Source organism: Populus trichocarpa, chromosome 6, assembly GCF_000002775.5.
Source record: "Populus trichocarpa isolate Nisqually-1 chromosome 6, P.trichocarpa_v4.1, whole genome shotgun sequence".
NCBI classification, from domain to species: Eukaryota; Viridiplantae; Streptophyta; class Magnoliopsida; order Malpighiales; family Salicaceae; genus Populus; species Populus trichocarpa.
The window spans coordinates 3,542,213-3,564,918 of NC_037290.2; the positions used below are offsets into that span (position 1 = coordinate 3,542,213).

Sequence of the window (22,706 nt, forward strand, 5' to 3'; positions counted from 1 at the left end):
ATTTCTTGAAGGTATGTAATATATTTATAATACCTTCAAGTTATAAATTATTAAATATTTATTTTTAATTGTGTTAGAAAATTATGAGATAGAATTTTGTAGCTTCACCAAATAAATCATTATTGTGGCAGTGAATATTGAATGAATATATTTATAGTCGAAAAAATGATTTGTTATCTCGGACCGTGCACACACAAATTTCAATTATATATAAAAAAGCATTGCAAATTATAAATTTGTATTAGTGAAGCTTGATTTGAAAGAGCTTCAAGATGTTGATGTTTTTTTTTCCCTGGTTATCGGAGAAATTGATGAAGATCTTTAAAACTTCAAGCTTAATCTGAAGGAGTTTCAAGGTGTTGATGATTTCTAATTTGTTAAAGAATTTCTAAACTTGGAGGAAGTTCCTGTTGAAGAGAGCCTTTTTTTAAAAAAAAAATTTCTTGAATTGAATTTCATATTTTCTTACATGAAAAGTAAAATTTACGTTGATTACCATTTATTCTGGGGTATTTTATTAAAACAAAAATAAGAAAGTCATTTAAAATATTCTAACTAAACGAGTATTAACGCTGTTTATTTTTGCGTTTTAAAAGCGTTTTTGAAAAAAATCGAATCGAATTTATTTTATTTTTGCTTCAAATTAATATTTTTTGATATTTTTAGATCATTTTGATGCGCTAATATCAAAAATAATTTTTAAAAAATAAAAAAATATATTATTTTTATACATTTCTAAATATAAAACATTTTAAAAAATAACCACAACCATATTTTTAAATACGCTTGTAAATCCATGAAATAGTATTTGATGAGTGTTTAATGAGATAAACAAAAGATTATATGATTTCCACGTGACTACTTATCCACTATGTTAAACTTGAATTAATAGAAGGATTAGATTGAGAACCTATTGATATATCAAGGACCTAATCAGGATGAAAATTGATAGAGGACCTATTTGAGATCACAACTACAAAACAGGGACTATTTTGAGGTTTGCTCTTTCGATATACAACTTGATAAACAAGAAGAAGAAGAAGAAGTCATGTTTGGTGCACGAAAATGGATCCAGGAATATTAAGCAAAAAAATAATCCAGCTGTATTTGACGTGTCGTGTGGATATGAGTCAGTGATTACTTGTTAACTTGTTATTGGCAAGACAAGCACGCCTTTTTGCCACGTCAGGTAAGGATATGCCTTGAGAGTATCTTTTGCTAATTTCCCTCTTTAAACCCTTAACTCTCTCTTATTTACATACAACATCATAGTGTTTTTATTATATTATGCCCTAAAATCAAAAGTCAAATAAATGAAAATTGCTTCTTTTTTTTCACCCACATTTTCTCAATTTCCCATGAAAAAAATGAATGACAAGAACCGACGTTAATTATATTTGGGATAGACTTGTAAAATTTTGATGTCTACAGACTAATTAGTTAAAATTATAATGTTTTTAAATAACTCTAAATTACAGGGGATTTGTACTCACTTTTTATCTAGTCGTATTATAAAACTAGAAAACACTATGATTAGAGGCAGGGGCGGAGCAAGAAAAAAAAGTCAAGAGGGATCAAATTAAAAAATTTATTCTAAAAGGGGTTAAAATTTTAAGGAAAAGACTGGAAAAATTTTTTCTTGCAGAAGCCTGGGTCCCTGCCAGCCTCCCCCTGCCTCCGCCACTAATTAGAGGGTTGGCAAGTAAAAAATAGCAATCTCCTAGAAATCACAGTGTATGAATACATGATTCAAGGTAAATCACGAGTACCAAAATTACAAAAAAAAAAACAAAACAAAACTAACCGGGCTCATGAATTACTTACATCCAAACACAATGCAATATAGACAGAGATAATGTAACTACATCTTGCATTTCCAGTAAAAAAATGATAAGCTTAATATACAATATAAAAACTATATAATCTTTAAAAACAAAATTTATAAGAAGGTTAAATAGAAGCAATTAAGTATTTTTATTTTTTAAAACTATATTACTCTTAAAAGTAAAGTTTGTTAATCTTGCATCAAGGGTTTTTTTTTTTTCAAACTAGTTATTACTTATTAGTAATTAACAAGTTGGCTCGAGTTAATTTGATCTTTTAACAATCATGAGTTTTATTTTTTAAAAAATATTGTTGGCACCGCTCACACCTTTCTTGTGGCACCATCCCTTGCTCAAATGTTGCCTTTCAAAATGACCTTTGAAGTGTCTTGCCATGAGCTTTTCACTGGTGTCGTGCGTGTATATAGAGGAGCGGTGGTTAGACTTCGATTAACTTTTTTTTTTCTCATTTTTCTTTTCTTTCTCATTTCCTTACCAAAATATAAGGGTATCGTTTCATTTGTTTTTTTGTATCCAATTTTCTCCTCACTCTCTTGATTGTTATTTTTTTTATTGATTTTTTCTTCAATTTTTTTCCCTCGTCATTTGATTTCATTTGATATTTACATCAAATTTAGTCATTATTTTTTTTATTACTATTTTTTTTATTTTGGATATTTTTATTGTATTTTTTTATTTTAATCACTTAGTATTTTTGTTGATTTAGAATTTGTTCACGTTAATTTTTAGGGTATGCTTTCCATGTGGTTAGTCTTAGGCTCCTAACTTGGGTCACAATTCTCAAAATTTAACATGGATTGGCTTTGATATTTTTTTAAGGATTTTTTTTAAAATTTATTCTTTCAACATATGATTTATTGAGAATTGATCTTTATACCCTTTTTTTTTCACTTCCTTTTCTACAGGGGCTATCCCAATCCCATGCCAAGGTTGCGGTGTGAATGGGTTAACCCGGGTTTGTTAGGATTTTTTTACTATTTTTTTAATTATTTTTTTCATTTCCCCCCTTTACATTGGACTATTTGATAATTGAGCTTCGTAATATTATTTAATTTGCTTTTGACAGGCTTTGTAGTTTTTGTTTTACCTTGCCAATTTTTTTTTAATTTTTTTAATTTATATTATTTAAATTAACCAAGTTTATTAAATCCAGTCGAGTTAATAATATAAATCCTAAATTGTTTTTGTTTTTTTTTATATATTTATATAAATTTAATATTTTTTTATGCTATAAAAAAATTAGACTGGCCGCAGGGTAGCAAGAGGCCTAAGTAGTCTAACACTAAATTACTACCATCTTTTCTTTTCCGCAAAGAAAGTTGGATAATAGAAGCAAGAAATCTCTTAAAAAAAAAAAAACCATCAACCTGATTCCCAGGTTTCCAACGAAATCCTATCGTACCAAAATCAAAAGGAACAAAAAAAAAAAAAGAAAAAAAGAGAAGAAAGCATTTCGACACTGTTTAGGAGTGTGGCTTAAATAAAAGTTCGTAAAATTTAATTTTTTTATTTAAATTTAAATTTTTAGATTATTTTAATATATTAAAATTAATTTTAAAAAAATAAAAAAATAAAATTTATTTTAATATATTTTTAAATAAAAAATATTTTAAAAACCGGAAGTACTTTCCGTTAACTAATGTTTCGTTAACTAATGTCGGGAGAAGGTTTGCAGAATGTGCCATCCAGACCTGGATGCCCGAGACAAGTTGCTCTGTCAACTGCTACAGCAGCAAACACATGGGCATTTCATTCTTCCATATTTTTTTTTAATAAGTGGACCCCGCATGACAGACAAGCAAAACGATGTTTTGTTTGTTTAAAACCACCAATCACAAATAAGCTCTTACTTTACTGCTAGTCCTCAGCAGATGAGCAAAACAGTGTTTTCTTCTTCTTCTCTACTCTCAAGAATCGATGTCATAGTTGCGAGATCCTTTCCAGTTTAGAAAAACGTTCGAGGACAATTATTTGATAAAGAAAAACAAACTTGAGCTACCAAATTGCTAGACGAGATCACAAATAAGTTTAATCTACTTCCATATATATATATATTAAAACCGAAGAAACGAGAAGGAAAACAAATAAGATTTGTGACCGACTTCATTAAACAAGAAAATAAAAGAAATAATTTAATCAATGAAGCCAAAACCATAAATAATTGGAGCTGATTGGAAATATTAATCATGAAATGACCCATACAAAAAAGAAAGAAATGATGGAAGAGAAAACAACTAAACAAGACAAGGACACCTCAACCCACTCCAACAAGAGGCAGCAGGAACGTTACATTGCATTTCATTCAACTTCAAGCCTAAGCAACCCCCAACCCCTTCCATGTCGGCAGCAACCTACTTCTTCCTTTCTTTCTTTAGCAGCTAACAAGTGGACTCCTCCCTCCTGTTTCATTTCTAGAGAGAGAGAACGATCGGAGACATTATTGTAACTTACTTTTAGAGAGATAGACTGAAAAAAAGGACGAGAGAGAGACAAGGAAATCGAGAAAATGTTTTGACAGTGAGAGTCAATGTTAGAGTGAATAAGAAACTCTCAAAAAGATTGAAGCTTTCAAGTTCAATTAAGAACTCAAAATAACACAAAAGATTGGAACTTTGAGCTTCAATCTCTTCAGTTTCTCACAAAATCACTACAAAGATTGAAGCTTTGAAGTTCAATCTCTTCCAAAAAACCAAAATCAAGAAGATCCCTTTTTTTCTTTCACCAATGTTAGTCCAAGATCGTGTAACCACTAACCCAAATCCCAAATCTCCCAAATCACAAATCAGAGCCTCCATCAACAGCCACCATCACGACCTCCACCACCGCTTCTCAGAGTCAAAATCTTTAGATTTCTCCACATGGGTATCTGAGAATTTCTGCAAAATCGTCACAATCACGGTGCTAGTTGCCACTGTCGCCGCCATCCTCTTCCTCTTGAGCACTGGTGACACTGCTGCACTTAGCTACATTCAATCAAAAGCCCAACCTCTAGACAAAGCCCATCATCCTCCTCGTATAAATTGGAACAATATCCCATCAATCGCTGACAAATCTTCGCCTTATACGAATTTCCGGTCAGAGAAATGGATTGTTGTTAGTGTCTCTCATTATCCTTCTGATTCGCTTAAAAAGCTTGTTAGGATTAAGGGGTGGCAATTGCTAGCAATTGGGAATTCAAGGACACCAAATGATTGGTCCTTGAAGGGTGCAATTTACTTGTCTTTAGAACAACAAGCGACTTTAGGGTTTCGGGTTTCAGGTTATCTACCTTTTGATTCTTATTTAAGGAAGAGTGTGGGGTATTTGTTTGCGATCCAACATGGGGCGAAGAAAATTTTTGATGCTGATGATCGCGGAGAGGTTATTGATGGTGATTTAGGGAAGCATTTTGATGTGGAGTTAATAGGGGAGGGGGCTAGGCAAGAGACTATATTGCAATATAGCCATGAGAATGAGAATAGGAGTGTAGTGAATCCTTATGTTCATTTTGGTCAAAGGACAGTTTGGCCGAGAGGGTTACCATTAGAGAATGTGGGTGAAATTGGCCATGAAGAGTTTTACACTGAGGTTTTTGGTGGGAAACAGTTTATACAACAAGGGATATCGAATGGATTGCCTGATGTTGATTCTGTGTTTTATCATACCAGGAAAACTGGTTTAGAAGCCTTCGATATTAGGTTTGATGAGCGTGCCCCGAAAGTGGCATTGCCTCAAGGGGTAATGATGCCGGTCAATTCATTTAATACGATTTACCATTCGTCAGCTTTTTGGGGTTTGATGCTTCCAGTTTCAGTTAGTACTATGGCTTCTGATGTCTTGAGAGGCTATTGGGGGCAAAGGCTTTTGTGGGAGATTGGTGGGTATGTTGTGGTTTATCCACCGACTGTGCATAGATATGATACAGTTGGGGGGTACCCTTTTTCTGAAGAGAAGGATCTTCATGTTAATGTTGGGAGGCTTATTAAGTTCTTGGTTGCATGGAGGTCGAGTAAGCATGAGTTGTTTGAGAAAATTTTAGAGTTGAGTTTTGCTATGGCAGAGGAGGGGTTTTGGAGTGAGCAGGATGTGAAGTTTACTGCTGCTTGGCTTCAGGACTTGCTTGCTGTAGGGTATCAGCAGCCTAGGTTAATGTCATTTGAATTGGACCGGCCTCGTCCTAATATAGGTCATGGGGATCGAAAGGAGTTTGTTCCTCGGAAGTTGCCATCTGTGCATCTTGGAGTGGAGGAAACGGGGACAGTGAATTATGAGATTGGCAATTTGATTCGTTGGAGAAAGAATTTTGGGAATGTTGTGCTTATTATGTTTTGCAATGGGCCTGTTGAACGTACTGCCCTGGAATGGAGATTACTTTATGGGAGGATATTCAAAACTGTGATTATCTTATCATCGCAGAAGAATGAAGATCTTGCTATTGAAGCAGGGCATTTGGATCGTATGTACAAGTAAGTTATCTATATTTATATATTTTACTTGTTTTGGTATTGTGATTTGAATCTAGATTCTTATGCTAACCAGAATCTCGGATATCTGATATGGATTCATATATTAGTCAGATAGCAAATTTTATATAACTATGACAAGAACTTTGTCTCTCACAGAGACTGGGGAGTTGGAGTGTTGGGAAGCTTTGACACTCTTGTAAAATGAAAGAGATTTGTTATGATTAAGAAAGTCTGAGGTTAATTTATGGGTAGCAAGAGAGTATGGAGAGAGCTTTCATGGAATTGGCTTTTCTTAGTTCATTTAATTCTATATGTCTGTTTATACGGGAATAATCACTCTTAGATTGTGTAGATTTTTGCCTATGCCCTATAGTTACAATACTGAACTCTTGTGCATTTGGACATTAAAGTTGGATTTTGGATGGCTGTTGGAGTTGCATAAAATACGACAATCAAATTTAATAAATGGTGGCTGTGTTTCTTGTCATGTTTCTAATTCCAACTCACCATTTTAGCATGTCTAGGGTAATGTTGACATCCTGGAGAACATTTGTGATCCTGGTATTCAGATTCTTTTACTAGGAAATGATGGCTTGGGAATCATCGTATCCTCCAACTTACCTTGTTGTTTACTGATGCCATATGGAATGAGTTTAATCTCCAGGTTCAACATGATACATAAGCTCTGATCTTCAAGTCAGGACAGAGTACTGCACAAAAGATTAATCCAGATTGTTTTTTGTGATTTTCATTTGAGATGTTTTGAAATATACGCATTCTGTTGAAGGTTAGGGTATGATATGTGCATAATACAATAGTTTAAGCTTTGTCTATTTTCAAATTCTTTCGGGCATGAGGCACTGGTGCTTGTGGATAAACTATTCTAGTTAAGCAAGATCAGAGCGTGAGTTTTCTTGGAGTCTCAAACATCCCTCTAGAACTGTCCTTTTCTCAAGGAGGCATTTGTTTCCTTCCCTCAAATTTGTTTTGGAGTTATGCCAGTTTGAGTTTGTTACTGTGTCTTTTATTGTAGTTTTCTTAAAAGCACCTCTGGTTGTTATCTTGTCAGTATCTTGGTTTCTTTGGCATGCATTCGTTATCGATAACCATGGAATTGGTGTAAAGTCAAATTTTAACTGTTTTGCACTGTCAAGTGGATATCCCCTATCTTTCATCTTAAACTGGTGTTGCTTTGTGTACTAATTATCCTATCTAATGTTGGTTATAGACATCTGCCTAAGATATTTGATCGATATAGCAGTGCCGAAGGCTTTTTATTCCTTCAGGATGACACCATCCTCAATTACTGGAATCTGCTTCAAGCGGACAAGACTAAACTATGGATTACTGACAAGGTAATTTTTTTTCAGTGCTCTGCTTTTTTGGTCATTGTTATCTCCTTTTCAATACATAAGGTTGCCTTATTTTATCAATTTTGTTTTTCTCCACACATGAGGATTGTGCACATTGTGTTGGTATGCCAGAGCTTTGTTTCTTCTTTCTCACACCATATCATAAAAATCAATATCTTAATGAATATCCATGTCCATATTTGTTGTGATGCTGCATGCTTATGGTGAATAACACATGTGGCTCCCCTTCTCTTCCTTTCTAACACACGTTGTTGCATGTAGGTATCCAAGTCCTGGACAACTGTGTCTACCAATGGAAACACAGGTTGGTATGCGAAACAAGCAGAAATGGTAAGAAAAGTTGTTGGCTCAATGCCGGTTCACTTCCAAGTCAATTATAAGGAAGCCATGAAAAGTGACCAGAGCCTTGTAATAGGCAGCTCTGAGATATTCTACATTCCTCAGCAGCTGGTAACTGACTTTGTAGATCTTGTTGGTTTGGTGGGTGATCTTAACATTCATCAAAAGGTTGCCATACCCATGTTCTTTATGTCTATGGATTCACCTCAGAATTTTGATTCAGTGCTTAGCACAATGGTATATAAGCCGAAGCCACCACCTGCTAATTCAACTTTTTATTCTGCTCAAGCACCTGCTGTTCATCCATGGAATGTGTCTAGTGAGCAAGATTTCATAAAGCTGACAAGAATAATGGCAGAAGGGGACCCGCTCCTAATGGAGTTGTTTTGAAGGTAAAAAACATCGTTTAATACTCAAAAGAGCCAGAATAGAGTAAGAAAGATTCAAAGACACCTGTAGCGCTACTTTCTACCTGTTATACTGAATTCTGTTTTTTCTTTTTCCCAATTTTTTTTGTTCAAGGGGGAGGGCTCCTTTTCTTTTTTCCTTAATTTTTTTGTATTTTTTTCTTTTAACATCTCTGTACATTTACCTTGTATCATTCATTTACTGATGGGGATTCCTCTGATGGAAAAATGTGTTAGATCTTTTTCTTTGGCTGGAAAATGTAAGAGAAGAAGATACTTGTTTCAGTTTCTTCTCTGGCGCTGTTCGCGAAACATTTTCAGATTATTCATTTGCTCATATTTCAATGTCTGCCTTCCTTGCTTTGGGGCTTTCAGGATATGGTTCTTGGTTGGAGTTTATCTCTTTGTTTGGGGTTTGTTTTTTTGGTGTCTTGGCTATTTTATATTAGGCCTTGGCGTTTAATTATGTTCAGGCAGCTGCTGGCCTTTTCTTGGCACCGTGTACTGCTCGTGTTCTCTCTCTTCAACCTCTGGGAGCCTACTTTATCATACTTTGGTTGGCTTATCAAAGAAAGAAAAAGAAAAAAGAAAGAATTGACAGTGGAGATGCTAACAAAACCTATGAAAGGGATTGAATTGCAACTGTGGATTTTATTAAAAATCTCGCATTTAAACGTGGTTGTCACATCCATTCATTCAAGAGAAACAGAGAAATAACCAAGGAAATCAACCATGTTAATGGGTATTTGCAAGTCTAGTATCTTTCCAGCAGTTCATTTACAGTTTACCGATCAATACCCTCAATCTTGTCTTCAACTTCTGAGTACAACTGTCTCAGCTTCTCAATGTTATCCTGTGAAGTTTCCCAGTACCCACGACCATTGGCCTCTAAAAAGGTCTGCAACATCTTCCTAAATGAATTTGGGTTTGTGCTCATGAGTTTGTTCAGCATCTCCTCATCTTGGATGAAAGTTGAGTTAGCTTCTTCATAGACCCAGTTGTCGACTTGGCCTGAAGTTGCACTCCAGCCAACAGTGTTTGTAAGCCGCTTCTCAATTTCACGAACACCCTCATAACCAGTAGACAGCATTCCTTCATACCACTTAGGATTCAACAATTTGGTTCGAGCATCGAGTCGCACAGTCTCTGAAAGAGTACGTACCTTGAAGAGACAAATTTTGAAGTAGTTTAGCATTAGAAGGAACTTAATAATTTTAGACTTGGCTATTGAATCAGCCCTTCGGATTAAAAGAGATTGAAATTGCAGTAATTGTCCAATTGCTAACCTGAGCATTTGCTGTTGTTGTGTCTGCAATGTAAGCATTAGGCTTCTTCTTATCCTTCCTCAAGTTCTGCACCAAGTTTGTGGGGTCTGAGTCAAAATAGTGGCTCACATCGGTGAGTGAGATTTCTGAAGAATCAAGATTTTGGAAGGTGGCTTCCGCTGTGCTAAGAGCCATCTCAAAAACTTTTCTCTTCTCTGCCATGCCTGCACCTGGGGCATCACAATCAAAGGCAAAGGACTTCCTGCTCAAGTACATGTCTTGAAGCTGCTTCTCATCATTCCAAGAAGAATTCTCCACTGCAAGGTTTATGTTTGAGGAGTATGATCCCGAGGCATTAGAGAATATACGTGTTGCTGCTTCTCGAATGTCAACACCAAGGGCTTCAGCTTGTTCTAGAGCATGCTTCCTGACAAAGTTCTGATCAGCTGGCTCATCTAGTTCAGCTACCATTTTCACTGCACGGTCGAGGAGGTTCATCTGTGGACAAAATAAAGGAAAAACAATACAGAAGTTCATCAGTAAACGGTTGAGCCAAAACGACGGCTATTAAAGAAAGAAAGCAGAACTGAAATATTCATATGTTAAAATAATTACTGATCCTCATGATTTTCCCTGAATGAAAACAAATTAGTAATATGAAAAAGACTCGGTACCTGATTGATAAAGAGATCTCTAAACACCCCTGAGCAATTAACGACGACATCAATCCTAGGCCTTCCAAGTTCTTCAAGACTTACAAGTTCCACCCGGTTAACCCTACCAAAGGTATCAGCAACTGGCATTACTCCAATCATCCACAATACCTGAGCCAGGGACTCACCATAGGTCTTGATATTATCAGTTCCCCACAATACAAGTGCAACTGTCTCAGGATACTTCCCACCATTGTCAGCTTTCTGCCTCTCAATTAATCTGTCCACCACAACTTTTGCACTCTGCATTGCTGCTGTTGTAGGAATGGATTGTGGGTCTAGTGCGTGGATGTTCTTTCCAGTTGGCAACACCTTTGGGTTTCTGATTGGGTCACCACCAGGCCCTGGCTCCACATATTTGCCTTCCAAGGCTTGTTTCAGACTCCCCAACTCATTGTCAGCGACTATAAGTTTCAAACAGTCTCCTAGGAACCGGAATAATGTTCTCAGCTTATCCCTATCTGCCTGATAGAATTTTGTGCTTGACAAGTAATCAACCCATGGTTCATTAATGCCAAACCCGAGGATAGAGCTAAGCTTATCTGCAACATCTACAACTTGACCCTTTTTGTTAGTTGTTTTCTGCACAAAGGCAGAGACGGCGCCACGCGAGGCCTCAGTTATTTTCCGAAGAAGTTCTACATCCTTCAAGATTCCCTTGTCACTCTCTCTATATACATCCTCTATGTTTCGTCCAACAGTTTCAGCTAATATTGATGGGAGCGATGAAATCTCATCTTCAGGACGGTCTAATGCAGCAATATTGACCAAGGTTGCGACAGCTTCCATTGCAGATGGAGGTTCACCAATGACATGAAGCCCACATGGCAAAAGCCGGGATTCAATCTCCATGATCTTGGAGTATACCTTTCCAACCACAAGATCTCGCTCCTTTGCAGAGATCTCCTCCCCCTCTTCAGGAAGCTCGACATCCTTGTCAAGATTGCATTGCCTAGCTGTACTGATTATGGAGCTCACAATCTGTGGCCCACGACCTGTGTCTTTGAGGGATTGGTATGAGGAGATAAGCTCACTCAACTGCTTCAGGCCCTTGTAAAGCCCAGCATTTTCAGCTGGAGGGGTCAAATAGCTAATAGTATTTGCATAACTGCGGCGTTTTGCAATGGTGGCTTCAGATGGGTTATTAGCTGCATAATAATAGACGTTGGGGATATTACCAATGAGACTGTCAGGAAAACAAGCATCGCTCATTCCCACCTGCTTCCCTGGCATGAATTCAAGTGAACCATGTGTGCCAAAATGAAGAACTGCATCTGCTTTGAAGATTTTCTCAACGAAAGAGTAATAAGCTGCAAATCCATGATGTGGGCTAGCCGATTTGGAGAATAATAGCCGCATTGGATCACCCTCATAACCAAAGGTGGGCTGGACTCCGATGAAGACATTACCGTACTGTTTTCCATATACCAAGAGATTCTCTCCATCAGAATTCAAATTGCCAGGAGGTTTGCCCCAGTTTTCTTCCAATGCAGTGGCATATGAAGTAAGGCTTTGATACTCTCGAACACCCATTTTGTAAGCAATGTTCAGATTTGGGCTGCTAAATTGAGCCTCTTTATCATGGAGTATGTCTTCAATCAAGGCTTCTGAAGTCTCTGGAAGGCCCTCAACATTGTAGCCATCTCTTTCTAGTTCTTTCAGAACCGAGAAGATGGAGGAGAAGACATTAAGGTAGGCTGCTGTCCCAACATTCCCCTTGTCTGGAGGAAAACTGAAGACAGTGATTGCTAACTTCTTCTCAGTCTGCATTAGGTAATATACTTGTCATCATGTGATGAAAAAATAGATTCAAATTGAGTTCAAGTATTGTTTTATAGGAGAAAATAGACTAGGTAATGAAAGTGTGAATCTTCTGCCACAAAGTTGAGAGGGAGAGACAGATGGGTCGCTAAAAGGGGCAGATGTGGACAGCCTATCCCTATCATTCCATCAGAATCAAATTTACATTTTAAGCAGTTTCTGAAGCAAAATTCTCATGGCTAATAAATAACTAGTGCACATATACAATGTGTGTTCTTTGAGGCCCATTCTCTCTCCATCACCGGCAAGCATAGATTCATAAATTGAATCAGGTAGTGACAATAGAAGTTCACATCAGCAATGATGCCTACTAATAGTAAATGCAACCCTTGGACTTCAACAATTTCGTTTTCTTTTCTTTCAAAGAAATTCTTGTTTCACTTGTAAACAAATGAAATGAGGGTGGGAATGATGTAATGCTTCATTGTGATCTAAGCACGTAGATTGCCTAACCATTATGAACTATCATGAACATTTTTATGGTTTTCATATCAACTGGAAGCAAACAACAAAACTCCAGGTTGTATAAAAAAAATATGACATGATGTTTAATGATCAGGAAGGAAAATACCTTTGATTTCCTTTTCAGTTCACCCCATCTGATTGCTCTCGTGCAGAGCTGCTCCACCCTTTTGTGAAGAGCATGTGATTTCCCTGCAATTACATTGAATTTTTTACTAATCCTTCAAGAATATGAGGTCGTGTGCATTGAAAGGAACTGCTTGAAGTAAAAGTAATGAACATACTGTTCAGCTTCAGCTTGTAAAATAAAAGCACCGAAAGATGCATATTTGCTTGAATTGTAGTTTTTTAAAATATTTGCCCCTTTTGGAAATGATAGAGACTCTAAAATCTTAAAGCAATTCCAAGTCTAATGATGGAACCTAAATCACACGAGTATTGATGGCCATGAATAGAACAAACAATAAGAAGATGAATTAAAGAGGGAAATTAGGCTTGCCTGTTCTTGGATCCCGGCCGGCAAAAACAATGGGCTCCATGCCACCATCCAGCTCAGGAAGAGCAACTTGCAAAGCCACCTGAATTGGGTGCAACCCCAAAGTACTATTTAACCACTCCTCAGTTGTTTGAAACACCAAAGGCAATGCAACAATATAAGGCACATCAAGCTTGCTCAATGCCTCGATAGCTCTTGGATGATCCTGCCTTGCTGGACCTCCAACAAGAGCAAAACCAGTCAATGATATCACTGAATTCACCATTGGTTTCTTTGTAACTGGATCGATCAAATACCTCTCAACAGGCCCAGAAAAGTCAAGTCCACCAGCGAAAATTGGTATCACTTTAGCACCTCTTGCCTCCAACTCCATAATCACAGCCACATAGTGACTCTCATCACCAGTCACAATATGACTCCTTTGCAAAACCAGCCCAATGACTGGTGCATTAGGGTCTTTAAGCTTCTCATTAGCATCCCTCCTGGTTCCATACCAATTCAGATACTCCTTCGCATCTTCATACATACAAGGAGCCAAAGGGTGCCAAATTCCACTATCCAAGAACAAAACTGGATCAGAATACGCAATCTTTTTCCCTTTCAATGCAGGAACATAAGACCCAGATATCATTTTCAAGAAATTCTGCAAGTTATCTGGTGACCCACCAAGCCAAAACTGCAAACTCAAGATATAAAGCCTAGCATCTTGAGCCTTATCACTAGGCAAATATTTCAAAACCTTCGGCAAAGTTCTCACTAACTTCAACATACTGTCAGCAAAACCCGCACCTTGCTTCTTTTTCTTGAACAACTGGAAGAATGGACTCTTTGATTGACCAAGCTGTGACATACTGAAAGAACCCAACTTGTTAAGCCTCATTACCTCAGGCATTGAAGGGAAAACCAAAACTGCATCAAGCCTATCCCTTTCTTTCTCCACAGCAGTTTTAACCTTCAATGCAAGCTCCTCAACAAAAATCAATGACCCTATAAAGATATTTGCATCTTCAAGATCCTTGCAGAAAGTTTTATATGTGGACGCATCACGAAGCTCCTCAACTAAGTAACCAACAACTTCGTATGATGCATCTTTGGAGGTCTTGTTTAGAGCTTGAACTGCTGCAGTGAGTGAAGACTGATACTGAGCTTCAAGGACTACGTAGACTATCTTCACAGTGGGGAGGTTCTGGTTGTTTTCAGGCACTATTCGGCGAACTTCTTGGGTGGTTTGTGTGAACAGGCCATTGCCAATTGCAGCACATTTTACTTTCAACGAGGATTTCAAGCTGGTTTGGTTGATTTTCCTGGGAACAAATGAGTGAAGAAAGTAGTGTTTTTGAGATGGTGAAGAGAGTTGGTCTGGTTTGATTGATTGTAAAGTGAATGGTGAAGACACTAAAGAAGCCATTCTTGGTAGAAAAAAAACTCACTTTAAGCAACTCAAAAACAGAGCCCTCGGTTTCTCCTCTCTGTTTCTAAATTAGAGAGAGGGAGAAACAAAGCAAGAGAAAACAGGTTTTGAGAAGCAAAAACGTATGAATTTGCTTCAGTTTCTCGTGTTTGTGCGTGTGTTCTTGGTTCTGGTTCAATGGTGTTTCTTCTTCTTCCTCCTCTTTTTCCAAGAGGTTTAAAGGCTGTGTTTATAATTTGTGTGTGTGGAGAAGGTATAGAGGGATATTTCAGAAGAGAAAAGTCGGTTATTATGGTTAGTGGTGGGAGGGAAGAACACGTGGCAAAATAGGCAGTCAAGCAATTATGATGGGAGTGTAGTTTCTGAGGTTGAGTTTTGTTTTCAAGTATTTGGAGAGAGAAAATGGGAGTGTGTCTACCCATCTATCTGTTAGGGTTTTCATGATGGAGTTTCCTGGATTCTGATTGGTAGAATTGGATTTCCCAAAAAGTAGCAGTAAGGGAAAGTGAGGTGGAATTGGATGGTGATAGAGAGAAATTATGTGACTAGATTCTTCCTTGCACTGTAAAAAAGAGGGGCTTGTCTTGCCTTGTAACAGATTCTTCATTTTGAGTTTGTGTTTCTCTGTGAAAAAGAAATGATATTTTTTTTGTGACCTAAATGGGGCCAGGTAACCTAGTTTGTGGCCAAGTGAACTTCTGTCCTTCTATCTTTTGTTCATGATTGATGCAAGATATCTTTTGGATACAAGGACAAGGTGGGAGCCCATGGTATCAGACTACTACTTACAGCAGCAGGATAAAAAAAAAAAAAAAAGCTGTGGTAAATACTGGGTTCTACGTTGCCATCCATGTCGTCACTCCCTCCTCTTTCCACCCTTCCCGTCTTCGCACATTATGCTTTTGTTTTCAATAAAAAGTCCCCAGAGAGATTTCATTGATTAAAAATTGAGCAGGTTGAGAGTCACATATATTTTCTTGTCAAGAAAATAAAGAAAAGAATACTGAAACTTGAGATTTCTTGGAAAAGAAGTGGACATGGACGCCATTAAATCACCAATATTTCATGTAATATTGTATACTAGAAAACTCTCATATAAGGCTGTCAATCATTTGCTTTTCAGCCCTCATTTCTTTTTAAAATCTCAACCAATTTAAGCATTTTCGCTACAATGATGCAAACAAAGCTTGGAAGAGAGGATTGCTATTGTTCCTTCAAGAAAATTACATGTTTCTCCGATCAAAGACTTGCATTCTGTAACAAAACACCAAATTCCATAGCCAATATTTGCGAGGCACAGCCCATGATTGCCATACGTTGTCAATTTAAGCCATGACAAGTCTACATTTAGCCATTGGTTCGATGGATCTTCTTGGGAGGGCCATAATTGAAATTAAACCTCACGTCCCATTATATCAACTCACATGCAACACTACTATTAAGTATCCCAATAAATGAGCCAGATACCATTTCACACACATTAACAGCGACCATCATCAATCAAGCTATCCGATAATTCAAAGAAAAAAGGTTCAAAGGTCATCAGCCTTGAATTTAATTCGAAGAAATGTTTAATCTCCATTTAAGAAACTGTGGCTTTCAACACATGAAGCTGCTTAGAGATAAATGCAATCCTCGTATTACATAGCTGGTCAATTGATGAATGGATGGGGGAAAAAATGAAGTAAAGAAAAAAAAAACAAAGAGAAAGCTCACATTACAGGAGACTGTCTGATACACAGTCAAGGGTTTTTACTTGGTAGTAAATTGCAATCAAGACGTCAATCCAAGTGGTTTTGGTAAACACCGCGTGCAAGTCAAGAAATAGTGTGGTTTCAAGTTCTAGAAGCAGGGAAGGAAGGGGGGGATTGCCTTCAAAGTGTGGAATACAGAGTATGCTGCCAAAACAAATCTAACGTACCAATTGGTCTACCTGGCCACACACGCAGGAAAGTTCTTTTTCCTCCCAAAAGATACTATTCGATCATCTTGCGAGCTGTGACTCAATCTAAGCTATGGACATCCACTACTATGATTGACTAGCTAGTATTGCTGCAGAGAGTGATAGAGATAGAACAAAATGCGATAAACCAGCTTTTCCATTGATGCAAGTAACAATTCACTACTTTTCCCTCCAAAATCTCTTTTCAGAAATACTTGCTTCATAGTAAGAAGACAGAATGAACACTGTATTTTTTAAACCGTAGAACTACTACATCCTAAATGAAACTTAGTCAATCTCCATACCAGAAATGGTCTCATCTAAAATGTCTTGAAGTTCCTTCACTCTCTGCCTAGTCAATGCAACACAATCCTGCAACCACAGCAAGCCACTTCTTTGTCAGCGTTACATATATCAGTCTTAACAAAAACAAGTGATAGTGTAAACCATACAAGGAATTCTAATCGAATGACTAGAATGTATCTTGTAAGATATTAGAAAGTTCCATTAGCTTTTATCCAAGCATTCAGTATATCAACTCCTGCCTATCTTCTCTTGCATACTGTCATTAACACATTGGATTTCAAACAAATCTACCTCATTATGCATCACTTGCGTTGAGGATTAGAACTCTGAAAATGATCTGGCATTTGAAGGGGAAGCCATTTTAAAATTTCAATTTTCCACACAAATCCCAATAGTCAAAACTTTTCAAAACCTTTAAAAGACTTGAGTTTGAATCCAAGAATTTTATCACCAGGTCAACACCACTCCCCAGAATAGTGGTAACAGATCTATCACGACATAAACAACTGAATATGAATGTTGCTTCAATTATCATGGTTCAAATGAACAGACTGCCAGGCAATAACTTGCAAAGTGTTTTGCTTCCTATCATAACGACAAATTGAATGGATTCTTTGACATTAAATTTGATTTCAGGAACCATCAATGTATATTCTCAAAAGCAGAGACTAACCTGGACAGCTGATGTCTGGGCAAGAACTGGTCCACCTGGCTTGTAAAAAGACACGAGTCTGGAAGATGAATCCAAAACCACCGTTACAAGAGTTTCCATAATAGACTCTTCTTCTGCAGTTGGGTCTGCCAAGATGTAGTTCTTGTGAAGTATGCATGTCAATGAAAATGGAATGCTGCTCAGTGTGAGCTTCCTCTTCTCCTTGTTGACAGGCTCCTCCTCCAATTTTGTTCCATCATCTTCCTCCGATACGAGTACTATTTTTCCATCATCATTTAGGGAAACTATGGGGATTTGCACTGCACATATTAAGCTTCTGTAATAAATAAAGGCAGCTGCAGATAAAAGATATTAATTGCAAGCAGAGCTTAGTTTGTACTAAAATCGCATTCAATGAAACAAACTAAGATTATAGAGTGTTCAAGCTTGGACTGAATTCATAAGGAGAAAAAAAAAGCAATAAATTACCTTTGCTGCTTTGCCTTGGTAATAATTACAATAGCTGGTATAACTAGAAAAAAGTGAAACCGGGTATCACTACACATTTTTTTTGTCATTAGTGAGGTTAGCAAAGTGAGCAAGGGTTATTGTACACCAAATATGTAAGAACCCATTGATACCATGTTGGAAATTATCTGGAATATAATGCTACAGAGAATTCTTAAATCAAATTATTTTGAACCATCCAACCGGATCAGATGATTTCAAATCATCAAAGAATTATGATCACTATGATTGACATTTATAGGCCCGCAAGATATTCACAAGAAACTGGCTTTCCTTCACATAATTATTTGGGCATACTTCGTCAAATTCTATTCAGAAAGAGAACAAGGATCTTTTGAAACCTATTCTTACATATCTAAACTGACTTTCACTAAATCTCCAACTTTTTTGAGTGACTGATATTCAAAGAGTGTAAGAACTTTAAACCACTGGAGAACCGGACACCATATCCAAACAGAAAGCATCCAGCCCAATGAATTTCAATAGTATATGCAAAGTGAATCTAATTCAATCTTCCAATGTCTATGCAAAGCGAAGTCACAGTAAATGAACAAAGAAAAATGTGTCGCGGAATGACATATGTGTACTATAGGCAAGAACGCTGATTTCTAAAGCCTATTCCTTATTTCACTTTAACAGGCCATGAATTAAACGGACATGGAAAGGGTGCAATCTTACAATGAGAGAAGGCACCGACAGCTGAGAGTAGTGCAGCATCAAAAAGAGCACCATCAGCATCCAAACAATAAATGTCCTGCAGGAGACATAATAATATTTATTTTTCATCCAACAGAAAACATATATCTAGCCTGTCAAGGTAAGCAAAAGCTAACTTTTATGTGGAACAATATATAGGAAAAAAAAATCAAAGCCCAAGATATATTAAAAGCATTTCTGATTTTGAAAGATCAAAAAGGAAAAAATAGGCAGCGACTGCCTTAATTTTGAAGCCAAATGCGAAGAAAGAAGACAATGAAAAACCAATACTACTAACCAGGTACGCCATCCAGGCAGCTTTTCCACTGACCAGGGACAGTTCCTTTAGATTAATCATGCCAGAGCTGTAATAAGCCAATGACAGACAACGTGTGTCAAACTAGGAATATTACTGAACAAAATATGAATTCAGTAAAAACAAACAGGGCAAGTTGATTTCAATAAGCTAACAGAAGTTTTTATCCAACACAAGGAAGCTAAGAGGCGAGGCCTAGGTAAGACACACATCTCTGCACACAATCAGGGGAAAATCAACTGTACCAGAAAAGGATAACAAAGGAAAGACTTCACTTGCCTTGATATGGTATCGGATAATTGCTTTGATATCACAGGTGCAGCCTCGGCAGGCCTACCAGGTCTAACAATTGGAGAACAGATTGGGGGCATGTGGAAATCAATAGCTGAATAACAAGATTAATGTATTGGCATCCTATAAATCAAACTGGAAAAGAAAGGGTACATATGCATGCAAATTAAAAAAGAGAAGAAAACAAAATTCATGGTTCATGGGTAACAACCAATGGAGCCCTCTTCCGGTGACTCTGTTGAAGGGGTCATCACTTCCATTTTTATGGCAGCCAACATGGTCTGTGCAAGAAACAAATTACATGTCTTTGAATCAAACTACTCAAACAAGCACATTTGCACACACAAATGAGAGAGGGAGAGAGACTAACAGTTGAACCGATCTTTGCCAATGCTGACCCATGAGCAGATGCAACAGCCCCTACATATTAACAATGTTTAGTTAGATCATCAAGGTCATACAATCAAAATCTAGCTAAGCAGGTGAGGATGAGAAAAACTAAGAATAACAATGTTAAACCAACCAAGGGCTAATGTTGTATCTCTAGCTCTTCCAAGAGGCCTCGCATCGGGGCGTATAGATTCTGAGAGATGACGCTCAAAATAGCGAAGAGGGAAGAGGCGTCTGAAAGCATCCACCTCCATCTCGGATGACAAGTCCCCTGAGGCATCTGGCACCCCCATTATATTTTGTTTGACTTATTTCCAACAATTTCCCTTGGCTCTTCTATATGAAAGGCAACCAATAACATAGAACCAAATTAACAAACCTATCAAAGTTCATTTTTCTAAACACTCCCGTAAGTCCAGCAACCGAGATTATCTATATTTTCAAAAATTCATCAAAGATAAAAAAACTAAAATAAAAAAGCCACTCAAACCAACTAAATAATCCCACAAAACACAAAGCACTGAATTCAAATTTATCCAGAATCAATACAAAACCAAACCGAAGCAGTTCATATATACTCAAATTTACACTAAACACGGCATACCGACATCCCAGGTTCCTTTTATTTGAACAAGCATTGAACACCAATACAAAAACAATGATTTTTTTTATAACAAAACACTAAAGCATATTTAAGTTCAGGTTCTTAGCATAGGCTGCAGTATCATTGTTAAGGAGCTAAGCAGCAGTGTGAAAAACACAAAAAAATGGAACAAGAATAGAAAAAAAAAGTTCACAGCTTTCTTATTCTTCGTTCTCCATTGCCAAAACCCAGCAAAACCAATCAAAAGAAAAGGGAAAAAAAACAAATGAAAACCCAAAATTTACTTTCTATTCTTTTAACATGAAATTAACAAACAAGAAAAAATGATCAAAGAGAGAAATCCCTGACATAGGCTTATAGCTTTTGTTGATACCTGTTGTTAGCTATCAAGGTTAAAACTTGAGCAGAGAGCAGTGTCAACTGTGTACTTCGGCAAACGGAGACCAGAGGTTTAGCCGATTTTATTTTTCCGTTAGGGGTTTTAGCTCGTAAACCAGGAAGCCCTAAGTCCTTATAGGTCTTGTTTGTCAAAACCAACCCAACCCATTAAAACATGAGCTTCCATAATAATAATAATAAATAGTAACAACTAAATTATTTACTCATGCTACGCTATAGGTGATATTAAGTTTTTTTCAAAAAAGTATTCAGACATTATAACATGTTTTTTTAGTAAAATAATAAATAAATTGTATGAAGATTCTATAAATAACATAGACGAGTGATAAACAATTATTAAAAAACTTTGAAAAAATTTAAGATAATATTTTTTAAAAATATTGAAACAATAATATATTAAATCAATTCGCATTAACTCAAGATAATCTATCATATCTACAACTCGAGTCATTGAGATCAATATAATCATATAAAAAGTAAATTAAATCAAATTATAAATTTTAATTTTCAATCAACTCAATTTTTAATGATAAGATTTCAAAATCTTAAATTAAAAAAAAATTAACCTAAGTTAACTTGCGTTAAATGACCAAACCTATGGTCTGAATCACTAGATTAGGATAACCTCATATAAAGTAAATAAAAAACAAATTATGAAACTTAATTCCTAACCAATTCAATATTAAAGGATAAAGTTGAAAAAAATAACAAAAAAAAATAATTTGAGTCAATCAGGTTAACTCATCAAGTTTGCGACCTGAATTATTATAATAGAATAGCTTTATAAAAAGCAAAACAAAATAAATTATAAAATTTAATTATCAATCAAACTATTGAAGAATGAAATAGAAAAAAAATTATTTTTTTAAATTTAAATTAACCAGGTTAACCCACTAAACCCTTAACTCGGATCATGATACTAAAATAACTTGATAAAAAAATTCAAATAAATTATAAAACTCAACCTCTAATAAATCAAATATTAAAAAATTAAATTAAAAAATCTCTATTTCAATAAGCAATGATATGATGTAGGAGAATAATAACAGTGATTTCCTCTCCTTAATTCGTTGCTATTAATAACATGATTTGAGCTTTATGTTATGTGTTCTTTCATATGGATATTTTTTATTTATTAGGTGACCTATGGTAAAGCATAGTTGTGGATATAAGATACATATACGAGTATGATATAATACGGTGCTAAGATCAATTAAATAATAATTATTTTATTACCCTCTTAATCCTCTTCATACTGATGCGAGCTAGATCTATTATCTTAACTGTATAATATAATTATGTGTTTATCAATCAAATTATAGAAAACTTATTCAATGAAAATTATTATTATTATTGAAATTTTAATTTGAATATTGTTTTCACCTCTTACAAAGTTCATATGTAAAAATCAAAATTGTCTATTATTTTATTGATTTCTAGTTTTTTTTCTTGTATTTAGTTTAATATCTCACATAAATTAATATACTGCTTTCAAAACCACAAAGAATGCTAAATTTTAATAAATTTGAAAACTTATCCTTCTACCTTTTGTTGTTAAAAATTCTATATATATATTAAAATTCAAGAAAATCTCATAAATTCAGATAGATTTGATGTAACTATAAAGAATGGATCATAGTTTTGAAACTCAACCCGACGAATTGATCCGGGACCCGGGATTGGAACCAGGCTGGGTTTAAGAAAAAATAGAGAAAGTCACGATCTAGGATGACTCGACCGGTTGACCCAACAAGACCCGATTGTAATTCGTTGATTTTTTTGTTTTTTTTATTAAAATGATGTCATTTTAAGTTAAAAAAAGAGAATTGACCCGAGTGACCCGGTCAAAATCCGTGACCCGGGTCTTGAGCCAGGTCGACCACCGGGCCAGATTTCAAAACTCTGGAATGGATATATAATTTTCGAGTAGGAAAATAAGCTAAAAAAATATCTATTAATATCCTTTTTTACAATTCAATTAGAGTTTAAAATAAAAATATAAAAAT

The 22,706-nt window shown here is 36.0% G+C and overlaps 3 protein-coding genes across 4 annotated transcripts; 1 reads left to right on the forward strand and 2 right to left on the reverse strand.

Annotated features, from left to right (window-relative positions):
* Positions 1-4,081: 4,081 nt before the first annotated feature.
* On the forward strand, positions 4,082-8,693 carry LOC7473619 (probable glycosyltransferase STELLO1). Its single transcript, XM_002307993.4, has 3 exons — positions 4,082-6,289; positions 7,518-7,644; positions 7,924-8,693. The coding sequence occupies exons 1-3, from the start codon at positions 4,569-4,571 to the stop codon at positions 8,389-8,391; spliced, it is 2,316 nt and encodes a 771-aa protein (XP_002308029.1). The 5' UTR covers positions 4,082-4,568; the 3' UTR covers positions 8,392-8,693.
* A 346-nt stretch (positions 8,694-9,039) lies between these two features.
* On the reverse strand, positions 9,040-14,852 carry LOC7496135 (magnesium-chelatase subunit ChlH, chloroplastic). The gene is made up of 5 exons (XM_024603274.2): positions 13,169-14,852; positions 12,779-12,861; positions 10,348-12,150; positions 9,695-10,171; positions 9,040-9,570 (listed from the first exon to the last, which is right to left on the reverse strand). The coding sequence occupies exons 1-5, from the start codon at positions 14,571-14,573 to the stop codon at positions 9,193-9,195; spliced, it is 4,146 nt and encodes a 1,381-aa protein (XP_024459042.2). The 5' UTR covers positions 14,574-14,852; the 3' UTR covers positions 9,040-9,192.
* Positions 14,853-16,657: 1,805 nt separating this feature from the next.
* On the reverse strand, positions 16,658-20,851 carry LOC7473620 (uncharacterized). 2 transcript variants are annotated; one of them, XM_024603154.2, is made up of 9 exons: positions 20,675-20,851; positions 19,831-20,030; positions 19,678-19,727; positions 19,519-19,588; positions 19,296-19,401; positions 18,999-19,065; positions 18,683-18,758; positions 17,498-17,796; positions 16,658-16,890 (listed from the first exon to the last, which is right to left on the reverse strand). In XM_024603154.2, the coding sequence occupies exons 2-9, from the start codon at positions 19,988-19,990 to the stop codon at positions 16,807-16,809; spliced, it is 912 nt and encodes a 303-aa protein (XP_024458922.1). In that variant the 5' UTR covers positions 19,991-20,030; positions 20,675-20,851; the 3' UTR covers positions 16,658-16,806. The 2 variants fall into 2 exon arrangements, with proteins under 2 accessions (XP_024458922.1, XP_006381009.1); XM_006380947.3 differs by having other exon boundaries at positions 19,831-20,033; positions 20,675-20,850.
* Between the last annotated feature and the right edge of the window lie 1,855 nt (positions 20,852-22,706).